The sequence below is a fragment of the Xyrauchen texanus genome, chromosome 15 (assembly GCF_025860055.1).
Source record: "Xyrauchen texanus isolate HMW12.3.18 chromosome 15, RBS_HiC_50CHRs, whole genome shotgun sequence".
NCBI lineage: Eukaryota > Metazoa > Chordata > Actinopteri > Cypriniformes > Catostomidae > Xyrauchen > Xyrauchen texanus.
Window position 1 is genome coordinate 32,556,622 of NC_068290.1, and position 12,194 is coordinate 32,568,815.

At 37.4% G+C, this 12,194-nt stretch overlaps 1 protein-coding gene across 1 annotated transcript in view; it reads right to left on the reverse strand.

Annotated features, from left to right (window-relative positions):
* Positions 1 to 12,194, reverse strand: part of snrka (SNF related kinase a) — a 64,247-nt gene that overhangs the window by 51,509 nt on the left and 544 nt on the right. The window contains exon 2 of the mRNA XM_052143769.1: positions 6,515 to 7,233. Within this exon, the coding sequence (XP_051999729.1) occupies positions 6,515 to 7,103 (589 nt within the window). The 5' untranslated portion in view covers positions 7,104 to 7,233. The remainder of the gene's footprint in view (positions 1 to 6,514; positions 7,234 to 12,194) is intronic.

Genomic DNA, 12,194 nt, shown 5'->3' on the forward strand with positions numbered 1-12,194 from the left:
CTAGTCCACTAGTAGGTGTTAAATTTAGCCATTAGTCGAATAGTTTTCAAACGTTTATGATATGGATTTCATTTAATTACTTAAATAGGTATATATTGGAGGGCATCAGAAAATTGTTTGAGTTCCAGGGCTGAGACACAGAATCAACAATATGCACCCACATTCTCTATGACCTGTAGTGCATAAATAATGTAAGAACAGTAGATCTAGTGATGTCAAGATGTTTCATTAGAGCTCTGATAAAGGATAACATCGAAGTCATTTATAGCAAGCGCGAGACACTGCTGGTAGGTGAACCTGAGCTGTCGACTTGAGCTCAGGGACTCTGCTGTAAGCGAGAACATTCACACACACCCTGCACTTCACACTTCAGTCTTTCGATGTGTATGTGTGTGTGTGTGTGTGTGTGTTTGCATGACTGCCTTCGGTGACTGTTTTCACATTTCTGAATGGAAAGATTTCTAGGTGGATGCAGCTGTAAAAGTAACATCACAATGTAACAACAAGATGTTTGGCAGTGGCTTTCTGAACTGGCAGAGACACATTTTCTAGATGTCTGACAAGCCACATATACATTTGGCAGATGCTTTCTACAGTGCGTTCAAGGTATACTTTTTATCAGTATAATCCTTGAGAACTAAACCAATGACCTTGACATTGCAAGTGCTATGCTCTACCAATTAAACTACAGCAAATAGATGTTATCAGGTCAGATGGTTAGACATCAGGGCACTGGCAACAGTTTTCATATTTGGGTAAACTTTCCCTCTAAGTAGTGTTGGGTGTAATCTGATTACAAATTAATCCAATTGAAATCAAAAGTATTGCAACGCATTACAATATAAATTATTGCAATCTGATTATGGTTTCTGATTTTGAAGGAAGTCGATTACTTTTAAGTACATTACTTGAATTACACATTTCTAAATAGAATTTATGTTGAATACATTTAAACATGAATATGGTTCATGTACTGTATGTCTGTTTGTGTATATGTGAGCTAAAATATAGAGGAAATATAGGCATATATTATATAAAGTCGTGTACCACTACATCTGTACGATTATCAGATAAACCGACTCGTAATGTGCTAGGGCTCACAACGTCCCGAGTGTCAAGACTCGCAACTTGTACGCCAGTTTAAGGATGTACATTTGAGACCTAAAATCTGAAGTGCGTAATGCAAGAATGTAGCTAAATCTCAGCTACACAATAAATAATACAAATTAATTAAGATGAAAAGGACATAGTGGCAATGAAAAAGCTAGTGTGTGCTCTTGATGGTTTGCGATCACAAAATGAGGACAATTATTTAGGAGAATTCCAAATTAACATCTAAGCACACAATTTACCATGTGCTACCCTTTACACAGTCTTCAGTGAACTCAATTAGATTTTTAACAACAGAAGCAATGCTCATTCTTAGAGGCCAATATTTAAGACAAAAGCCCTAGTTTGTTTTTCTGATAAGTCATGTCACTCTGTGCCCTACATAAGCCCTGTGACCATATGAAATTGTAAAAAATAAATGCATGGAAGTATAATTATCACATTGAATTTGCCTGAGACCAGAAATGAAAAAACTTTAAGATACGGCTAAACACAAACAACACCAGTCTATTCTTATCATGAATCCAATGAAACAGGTCTTTTGAGAACAACATTGTTTTTATTACACACAATAATAAAAAATAAAAAAAAACTTTCTTTCAAATGATAAAAAAAAAAAAAGAATTGATGAGCTTATTGACATGTATTGTTTGTATGCAAATATTGCTATGCATATTCGTGATGATAATTCAGATCTGTGCAGGTGTGAATATGCCAACCAATGTTTAGGCTCTGGTGACATTTGAAGTGAGACCAACAAGAACAAACATGGTTTAATTAGGGCTGTACAATAAATCATATTTTAACAAAGACCAAATCGCATGCTCTTTCGAAGTCTATTTTTAACTCAACTGACCCTTTACACTATCTTCAGAGGTTTTCTACTGACCAATCACTTTCACTTTCAAACACGTTCTGAATGTTTACGAGTATGGCTTGTCTCGTATGTTCACAGCTCTGATCTGTAGTGTGTTACACATACTCGGAACACACACACAAGTTTAATGATCTGTTGTTTCAGTGGTCTCAGAGCGGTTCTATGCTCGATATACATCAAATTAATTCCATCTCATGCTCTGATTATGTGTTACAGAACAGTTGTGCTCAGAGTTCGGTTTGTGCGCATCGCTAGTAGGGATGCACCAATACGATACCTGGATCAGTATCGGCTACGATACTGAAGCTTTTAGACGGATCGTGTATCGGTCCAACGAGCCCGATCCAAATCTGATACTGTGTGTTAGTCATGTTTGTTACTGTCAAGCTCCAAAAATGACATAAAAGAACCATTAAAACACAATTAACCTGTTGATAAGCACCCCCTTTTTGAGCACAAACCATGAAAATGACATATCTGAACTTAAATGATTGTATTTTCTGAACCCTTTGAAGTATGGACACTTCATCACTAGTATCCCTTTGAAAGAAGCCACTTTGGGCTTTATAGCTCAAGTTTCAGAATAAATATATGTTGTTATTTTTTTAAAGTTAGAGAAGCTGAAGTTTATAGTAATGGAAATATTTTGTGCTGAATATGTTTTTATAATCTTAAAAAACAATAATAAAAGTGCCAAGACAAACCAGAAATACAATGTTCTCAAAGCCACAAGTCTAAAGAAGTAATGTTTCAAATTTGAAGATGATCTAACAAAAAATTAGGTTCCTGCAAGTTTTTTCTTTGAAAATCGCTGCTGGTATACAGAGTCAAATTAAGGCTCCACCTTTCAAGAGTGGCTACTTTGAAGATGCATAAACATAACATAGCTTTGATTTATTTTAGACTTTTTTTTGTCACAACATAATTCCCATAGTTCCATTTCTGTTCACCCAAAAATTATAACTTTTCTATTATTCTTTGCAACAACAAAAATAATTTGTTGTAAGTGAAGTAATAATGAGTAAGTGAAAAATAATAATGAGTAAGTGAAGGTGACCCTAAACTTTTGACCAATATTGCAAGTATGAATGCTAAATAATCTATTCATCTTTTCAGTTTTTGTTTGTAATTCCTGGAATTACTACTAGAATCAGAAGGACAGACAGTAAATGTCATTCCAATAAATAAATCCATCCATAATCCATTAACATTCTCACCCATCCACAACCCCTCTTCACCTCACCCTGAACATCAGTCTACTCGACATCATTGACAACACCAATAATCAAGAGATGACAAATGCAGCAGCTGCGATTACGTCTAGACTTGTCAACGATACAAAAACCATTTGGCATTAAAAATAAAAGGCATATCTATGCAATATCGAGCTCGAACTGAAAATATATTTGGTTGAAACATTTGCTAGAGTTTCCAAATAAACCCTTGAAATTATTTAATTATTTTTAAATGAATTCTGCTGCTCATCATTACAATGATGGAAAGGGCAAGGTTAGGACATCCTGACACGTGTTTTCATTACAGCACAGAGCTCTGTGTCCCTTAAGCCTGGCCCTGTTCCAATATTTCTCCCTTTGACAGCGATTCCCACATGAGCAATTTAATGCTGAGGGACTTTATCGGTCATAAAAGTATTGTGTCCATTCTGGTACACTAAATTGCTACTTTTAATTAATGAATGAATGAATTTAAAAAATAAACCAAATGTAAAAAAAAATCAAAAATACCCGTAATCTGTTAGACACCCTTTGTGCTAGGTTGTAATTTGGGTGCCCTAATTTATTTTGCCACACCTATGGAAGATCAGCACAACAAATCAGCATAAATACTCCATGATAATAGGGTCTTAATGTTCGGGTCCAAGTGGTAATAATTAGGGTCCAAAATACGCCCTGCTCCAGGCTTTTGTCAGTTACAGCTATCCAGTTGCACAATAAGGTAATAAACAGATGAGCAAGCCAAACTCTGGGCAAAGTATTATTGATTAGGAAACAAAACCAGAAATCATCTCAGTAGGAAACCCACTGGCGTAGATGCACAATGTGTATTTGATCAATCTGACAGTGTCAATAAAGTGTGTTTAAGGACTCCAGTAGGGAAGCTGAGCTCAAACAAAGAGCGGATTAGCCGTCCCACAACCTACTTGTATATGGGCTGGAAATACAATTAACCAAAGCTATCGGATGCCTGATTGCTCTGCTGCTGACAGACAGTTACAGAGCAGATCTGTACTGAGATGCACTGACTTCATGATATTTAAACAATAACAAAATGTGACCAGGTAGTAAATGTAGAGTACAGGCTGACATACACTGCACAATTTTAACTCTTAAGTCGTTGGGTATCAAACATGTTTGATATTTTAGAGCTGGCTATCCACGACTATTAAGAAAATCTTATGATACTCCACGAATCAATCCTGAAGTCATACGGTGACTAGCTTAAGGAAATCGAGCAAGCGGGATCATGAAGCTTAAGAAATGAGATGGCAAACAAACACTCAAAGGCCTTGTTCAGACTGCCACTTTAAATAAGATTTTTTGCATATCCAGATTTAATCCAGATGAGTTTTTGATAGTCTGGACAGCAAAAAAAAATTACATGAAATCTGATCGGGAGGTGGTTTTCAAATGCGATTGAAATCAGATTTTTTTGAGATGCGTCTCAGTGACTGCTCAATTCAGATTTCAAATGGTCTTTTGTGTCACTCTTAACGCGACACAACGATGACGTCAAAAATCGGTGACTACAGCACTGAACATCACATTATTTACCAGTCTCCGCCGTCGCTGAGTTTTTCTTGTGCAAAGGAGGAGTTTGCGACTGAACAGGGTGCTTATTTGGAGAGCGAGATGATACACTTCCATTTTTTCCGCATCTGTTTTGAAAGCACCGTCATGTGGTTACGCCTACGTCGTTACCAAAGCAACCCTTGCAGATAGGTTGGTTATGTCTGAACGTGCAAATCTGATTTGATCACTTGCAATTAATAGTGCGGACAGCCTGCCTGAAAATATCTGATTTGAGAAAAAATCTGATTTGCCTGCAGTCTGAACGTATCCAAAGTGTAGTTTAACCACTCACCTTGCGTTGCAGTCTCTAGTGGCCATACTCTCTGCATCTTCTTGCACAAGACCATGCCCAAATGTGCTAACCCGCTTCTGCGTAACTTGGAACAGAGTAGCAGGAAAAGAAACGGCAGCCTCCCTGAACATTCACAGAAATACCGGAACACGACTCTCTTGTGAATGCACAGACAGCCGTTACCGGAAGCCAGTGATTATGGTTTATAAAGTTATAAATATGGATATTTTTCATACAAAAACGCATCGCTTCACTTCAGAAGGGCTTTATTAACCCCTTGGATCTGTATGGATTACTTTTTTGATGGATGGATGGATGTGCTTTTTTGGGCTTCAAAATCTAAGGTACCATACACTCCCATTATAAAGCTTGGAAGAGCCAGGATATATTTTATTATACCTCCGATTGTGTTTGGCTGAAAGAAGAAAGTCTTATACACCTAAGATGGCTTGAGGGTGAGTAAATTATGGGATAATTTTCATTTTTGGGTGAACTAACCTTTTAAGTCATGTATTGTAATCCAGCCTCAAAGATTCAGTTTTACATGGAGATAATTAAAATGCCTAGGTCACAGTTGTGGAGTGATGCTGTACAGTCCTAGCACAGTATGCTAGATTGTGGAACACAACCTAGCACTCAAAACCGAATTGCAAGATGAGAAATTTATGGGGGATGTTTACCCTGTTCCTTGATTTGCATAATTCATTTACTAAATTGGATGATATGCTAAATACAATTTCCACCTCTCTATCCTAACTTACAAATTAAAAGAACACTATAAAAGGCGATGTGAGTTGATAGTGCAATAAAATTAGAGGATGTCTTCCATGGAAAATCTCTATTTATTTGCCCGTTTGCATGCCCCGACATGCTCAATCCTCTACCACCGCTTTCCCTGAGAAAAGGTCAGGCCTCAACCTGTAGAAACCTGCACACTTGCATTTGTTATCTCGGTGAGTTAATTCAACAATGATGACAGGAATCCGCCAACTCACTTCAGGAATCCATGGCCTAATGATCCACAACTTGAGGCTGTCAAATGACTGACATGAAGAACCGCATTTTTAGTATCTATGGTTAGTACTGACATTTTGTCTGATGAAGACGTTGAGCTGTATTTTTGACAGTAGTATGAAGCTTAATATAATCAAAACATAATCCTGTTGAACAGCTGATCGGTCCTGTAGCATTACCAGGTTTTCCACTTTTAAGGGGATATTAAACCCAACACCCATTACAAAAGGTAAAATCACTGTAATGCATGGCCTCTTGTGGCTTAGTCCTTTAATAAACAGTTTTCCAAGCTCTGCAATAATGGTTTAAAAAGAATAAGTGCTTGGTTAAAACCTTGAATCTTCTGGTTTGCACTGTGGAGTCTGAGCTGAGTTACTATTACTCCATAGTTACACAAGTACACACACTTACCCACAGCAGGTGCATCATACTCATCACCCAGCAGGATCTCTGGGGCAGAGTAAGCCAGTGATCCACAGCTGGTGGTCAGCTTCTTTCCAGGCTGAAACTTATTGCTGAAGCCAAAGTCGGTGAGCTTGACTAGGCCCTGCTTCTCAAAGAACACAACATTCTCTGGCTTCAGATCGCGGTGAACCACGTGCAGCCGGTGACAGTACGAGATGGCGTGCACAATCTGGGCAAAATATTTCTTCGCCAGCTCCTCATTTAATCCCTCCTCATGTTTCATGATGTAATCAAACATATCGCCCCCGTCGCCGAGCTCCAGGATAAGGTAGAGCTTGGTCTGCGTGTCGATGACCTCATAGAGCCGAACGATGTTGGGGTGCTGGACCAGTTTCATACAGCGGACTTCCTGGAAGAGGTGGCCGGTCGCAACAGTGTCGAGCTTGGTCTTGTCAATCACCTTGACTGCCACTTTCTCACCGGTGAAGACGTGCCGTGCTAGTTTGACCACAGCGAAATGGCCGCGACCGAGCGTCTTGTCCAGGTCATACAGTCCGGCGATCTTACCGTCGTACCCGCGCTTGATTCCCGCCATGATTGCTGGTCTACTGGTGGGACAGAAGGGGGAACTGGCCCCTGAGGGACAGGTGGGGCTTAAACCAAAGGTAAAATTCTGCTCACTTCAGCACATTGGCTGGTAATAGCAAACCCATGATGGCAGGTTCCTGTTAATCAGAGAGATACAAATACAAAATCAGTCATAAGGACATAATCAGCCATAAATCAATGAAGTTACAGAATATATATATAAAAAATTATATTGTTTGCAATTCCATGCATTCCATCAATAAATATAAGGTCTTGAAACTGCATATATATATATATATATATATATATATATATATATATATATATATATATATATATATATATATATATGCTAGGGCTTCACGGTAATGGTGAAAATGATAATCATGATTATTTTGCTCACAATTTTAATAACAATTATTAATCATGATTATTTTGTCATTTGAGATGATATACGTAAACATCTGTGGCAACGTATTGTAAGAGCAAGTTCGAAAGTGAAACTGGTCAGTGGCGAATATCTAAAGACAGCGAGAAGGGCCAGTTCAATTGAAAACAGACTACAAATGAGCTTCAACCAAAGACACAGCCTATAATGAACAGCAATTTGCAACTTTACATGGCTGATAATTTCAGCTGGCTAGCTCACTGATTACGCAGATAGTTATGCTTAATTAACCGTGTGAAGCAGAAAATGTGATCATAGCTAAAATACGGTTAATTGTGCATCCCAAATATAGGCTACATATGTTGTAACATGTTTATGTTTATCAAGTTTATTGCAGAGGGTTGTGCATAGAGTTAAAGACTGATCTTGGAATTCTGTGACACTAGCGTCACCTAACTGAATTCCAAAAATAAGCAATGTTTTCAAAACTGCTTTCTGTATACATCTTCTCTTCAGATATTCAAACATTCAGATTGTTCCACCCCAAATCACACCATTGGTTCAGAAACATTGTTGGTCTGGGTCCAAGCATAATATTTTGTTGAAACTTGAGTATTACTTGAGTTGTAAAGTTAAATTGTAGTTTTTGCAGTCATTTTAGGGTTTACACCGTAACGCAACAAAGTTGTAAAATTGGATATAATTTTACACATAAAAAGTTAGTAGCGATTTTATGACACTAAAATCCTGTTATCACTCATATTGTTTACATCTTGTGGCGATACTTTTGAAACAGTGAGTATTTTAATATTTATGGATTGGCCTCATTCACTTCTATTATATGTGCAGAAGTGTAACCCCGGTAGTTTCTGTTAGTTGTTTTTTTGTTTTGTGTGCGTGTATTTTTATTCCTTTTTTAAAAGAAAATAAAAAAAAAGTCTAATAAAATTTTTGGTAATCATCATCATGCCATAAATGCTGTTGATTGAGATTAATGTAGTATGAAAGGCACTGACTGAACCTCAAAAGCGAAGACTATATAATAGTGATGGCTTCCAGGAAACCACCGAGTTGACCAAAGTACACCTAGCAATGTTTATAGTGCCAGTAGACAGTATCAAATAATAAATAATGTGATCACAATAGAGTTAATCTGCAATACAACCTTTACTACTGACAGCTTTAAACCACAGTAACATAAGATCCACAAAGATCCACATCAGAAACATCCAAGTATGCAAAACCACATCCATCTGTTTAACATGATGCTTTAATTAAGCTTTTTGCAAAAATTAACCTATGAATGGCTTACTTATACATTAGTTGTTTCTGCATATTAAGCTGTGATACAATAAAGTATTTCAACACTGAAAAGTTACATAGACCTACTTCAGCTTTAAGAATCAATATTGTGATTGTTTAAATGAAGATGATCACGATTAATTATAAAATCTATATTTTTAACAATCACTAGCAGATTACACTGAAAAACCGAATACTCCCATAATGCTAAACTACACATTGGTTGCACTGCCACAGGCAGTCAACATGGAGCATCATAGATTTGTATTGATCTGCTCTTGTTAGTGAAAATTCAAAGCAACAGTTCTGGCTGGTAAGCTGGTGCTCCAGAGGAGAGGCTGCCTCCTAAAAGGGCTGATTCAATTTCAGTGGCATTAACTTCAGGCCAGCACTGAAGATGACTTCACTGAGAGCTGCAATGAATTTCACATGTTCTTAACATCCTGTTTATTCTCCAAATCACCAAGAATACAATCGTCACTTGTCAGAAAGGGATGAAGAGTAAAATGAATAATGGTGATAAATCACACATTTGAAAGAAAGAAAATTATTATAAAGAAATACATTTTTACATTCTCTGAAGAAAATGTGAGCAGTGATTTAGAATAGGTGCTAAATTTACTAATACTTTTGGTTAGGGGTTTGCTCAGATCCTGGAGCATAAATGAGCAAACGTGTGATGCTGTCCTTAGCAAGCGCCACTAATTAGCCTACACTGCAGTCCTTTTTTTATAATGGTAATTTCATATGAAACAGTAAACAAATTAAAGCCTGCTTCATTAACAACAGGCCACTTCAACAGCTTTTGTTTGATAGAAAGAAATGTCCTTCTCTTTTCATCAAACAGAGCTTATTGCAGTTAAGAGGAGCTAGGATTAGTATGACTGTTCAGCCCATCGGCCTAATGATTAAGTTGTCATCATAAAAAGCTGATCAAACTGATATTAATTACTAAGCTCAAATTCAAATATTGACAAATTATGAGGATGGTATTAGCGTATGCATTTATAAAACATGGATAACTTCCAAACAAGAGGGCCCAGATGCTTCAAACCCTGCTGTACACAAACCAAGGTGTGAAACACAAAACAGCATTTCAGTTCTCAGCTTGGCCAAAAGCGCAGCTTAAATAAATTATATCCCACTGTAATGCTTAATACTGTCTGGCCACCAATTACCAAGCAGCTGTAATGGATTCAAATGACCCCAGCTGCACAGTGAACCATACCTTGAACATTCAATGCCAGAATACTGAAATCTAAATACATTTACAGTGCTTAGTTTTGTAATTACACACCAGCAGCTCCAACTTTCTTTGGAAAATACCTGCTACACAAGCATGCCAGCCAGCAATCTGTAAGTGAATGGCCGTTCATGGCCATGAATGTCCTGTAACTGCTGTATAATGTACAGTATCTCTGATTACAAGAGTGAGGGCAGGGTTCAAGTCTGAGCCCTGGGATTGAGTCATTCTCTAGGTTTAGCATCACTAAACCAAAGCATAGTTTGTTTTTACATAATAATGTTACTTTCTAACTACAAATTATAAGAAGACCATGCCAGATCTGTCCCTCACAGTTAGGCTCTATGTCCAGTTTTACCTTTGAGGTTGTGTAACATGATTACAGTACACACTAGATCAAAGGAATGTGTTCCACACCTTAAACATGCCTGAGTGACTACAAGGCCAAGGTAGCTACTTGATTTTTCTAAATTCTGTATCGCGTTCGGTCAACTGTGTTGCCTTTCAAAGTATACTCTTTTGACCGCGAATGAATATGAAAGTCAGAACCCTTCTACATTGGGGAGACTACAAGCTTAGCATAAACTAGCATAATGAGGCCCATAGACATTCAATGGGCGGTACACTGGCGAGGAGACGAGAGGCCATTTTTTAAATGGATGTCTATGGAAGAGATGCTTCAGTGTGCTGAATAAACTGCTTTTGTGAGGAAACAGCTTATCACTAATTGAATTGACCGCCTGTCTACTAATTTTCAACATGTTTTACTCTAAACAATACTTTTGGAGTGAACTATGTGTGGAGTTTACTATGATAAAATTGCTGTTTTATAAAATAGACACAGTCTATTTAGTAAAAGATGGTGTCAGTTTATGGCTCTCCCCATTTATTTGTATGGTTTCCGCAAACGGTGACTAAAGGCCAAAGTATACTTCGGGTGCGCGTGTTGCGGATCCCTCCACGTGCAGTATGTGTGACGCAAATTGGGTCATCAGCACAGCCGCGTTGCATGACCGCGTGCTGCCTAGATGTTCTTGACTTGTCTGTGCGTGTAGTCTGCGCTGGCTATTGGCTGTACTTAAAGAGTCATAAAGCAGTTGTAGCATGCATGCATCGAAAGCGTTCCTATTCGTTCATGGTCAGAAAAGTATACTCACAAAGGCAACGTGGCTGACCAAGCACGAGGCAATATGTAATGTGCAAAAAAATCTACTATACTATAGTAATACGCTAGTTGACCGTTACACTCTCTCCTGTGGTAAAATTGCAGAGGTTGTTGTCTCTATATAATAACCCTCCTTTTCTCAAAAAAGTAAAAAAAAAGAAAAAAAAACAAGGTTACGGTGAGGCACTTACAATGGAAGTGAATGGGGACAATCTTTGGAGAGAGTTTAAAAAGGCAGAAATGTGATGCTTATAATTTTATAAAAGACACTTACATAAATTATTTTGTTGAAACTTGAGTATTACTTGAGTTGTAAAGTTAAATTGTAGTTTTTGCAGTCATTTTAGGGTTTACACCGTAACGCATCAAAGTTGTAAAATTGGATTTAATTTTACGCATAAAAGGTTAGTAGCGATTTTATGACACTAAAATCCTGTTATCACTCATATTGTTTACATCTTGTGGCGATACTTTTGAAACAGTGAGTATTTTAATATTTATGGATTGGCCTCATTCACTTCTATTATATGTGCAGAAGTGTAACCCCGGTAGTTTTTGTTAGTTGTTTTTTGTGTGTGTGTTTTTATTTATTTATTTAAAGAAAATGAAAAAAAGTCTAAATTTTGGTAATCATCATTATGCCATAACTTGTACTGAACTTGGGATTTTCCTTTAAGGAAGTATTTTGATCCTGATTTTCCATTGAAAATATAGTCATAATAGTGATGGCTTCCAGGAAACCATCAAGTTGACCAAAGTACACCTAGCAATGTTTATAGTGCCAGTAGACAGTATCAAATAATAAATAATGTGATCACAATAGAGTTAATCTGCAATACAACCTTTACTACTGACAGCTTTAAACCACAGTAACATAAGCTCCACATCAGAAACATCTAAGTATGCGAAACCACATCCATCCGTTTAACATGATGCTTTAATGAAGCTTCAAGACCAGCCCAGTTCAAGTCCACCATCATGAGACATTCCCCTAACATCA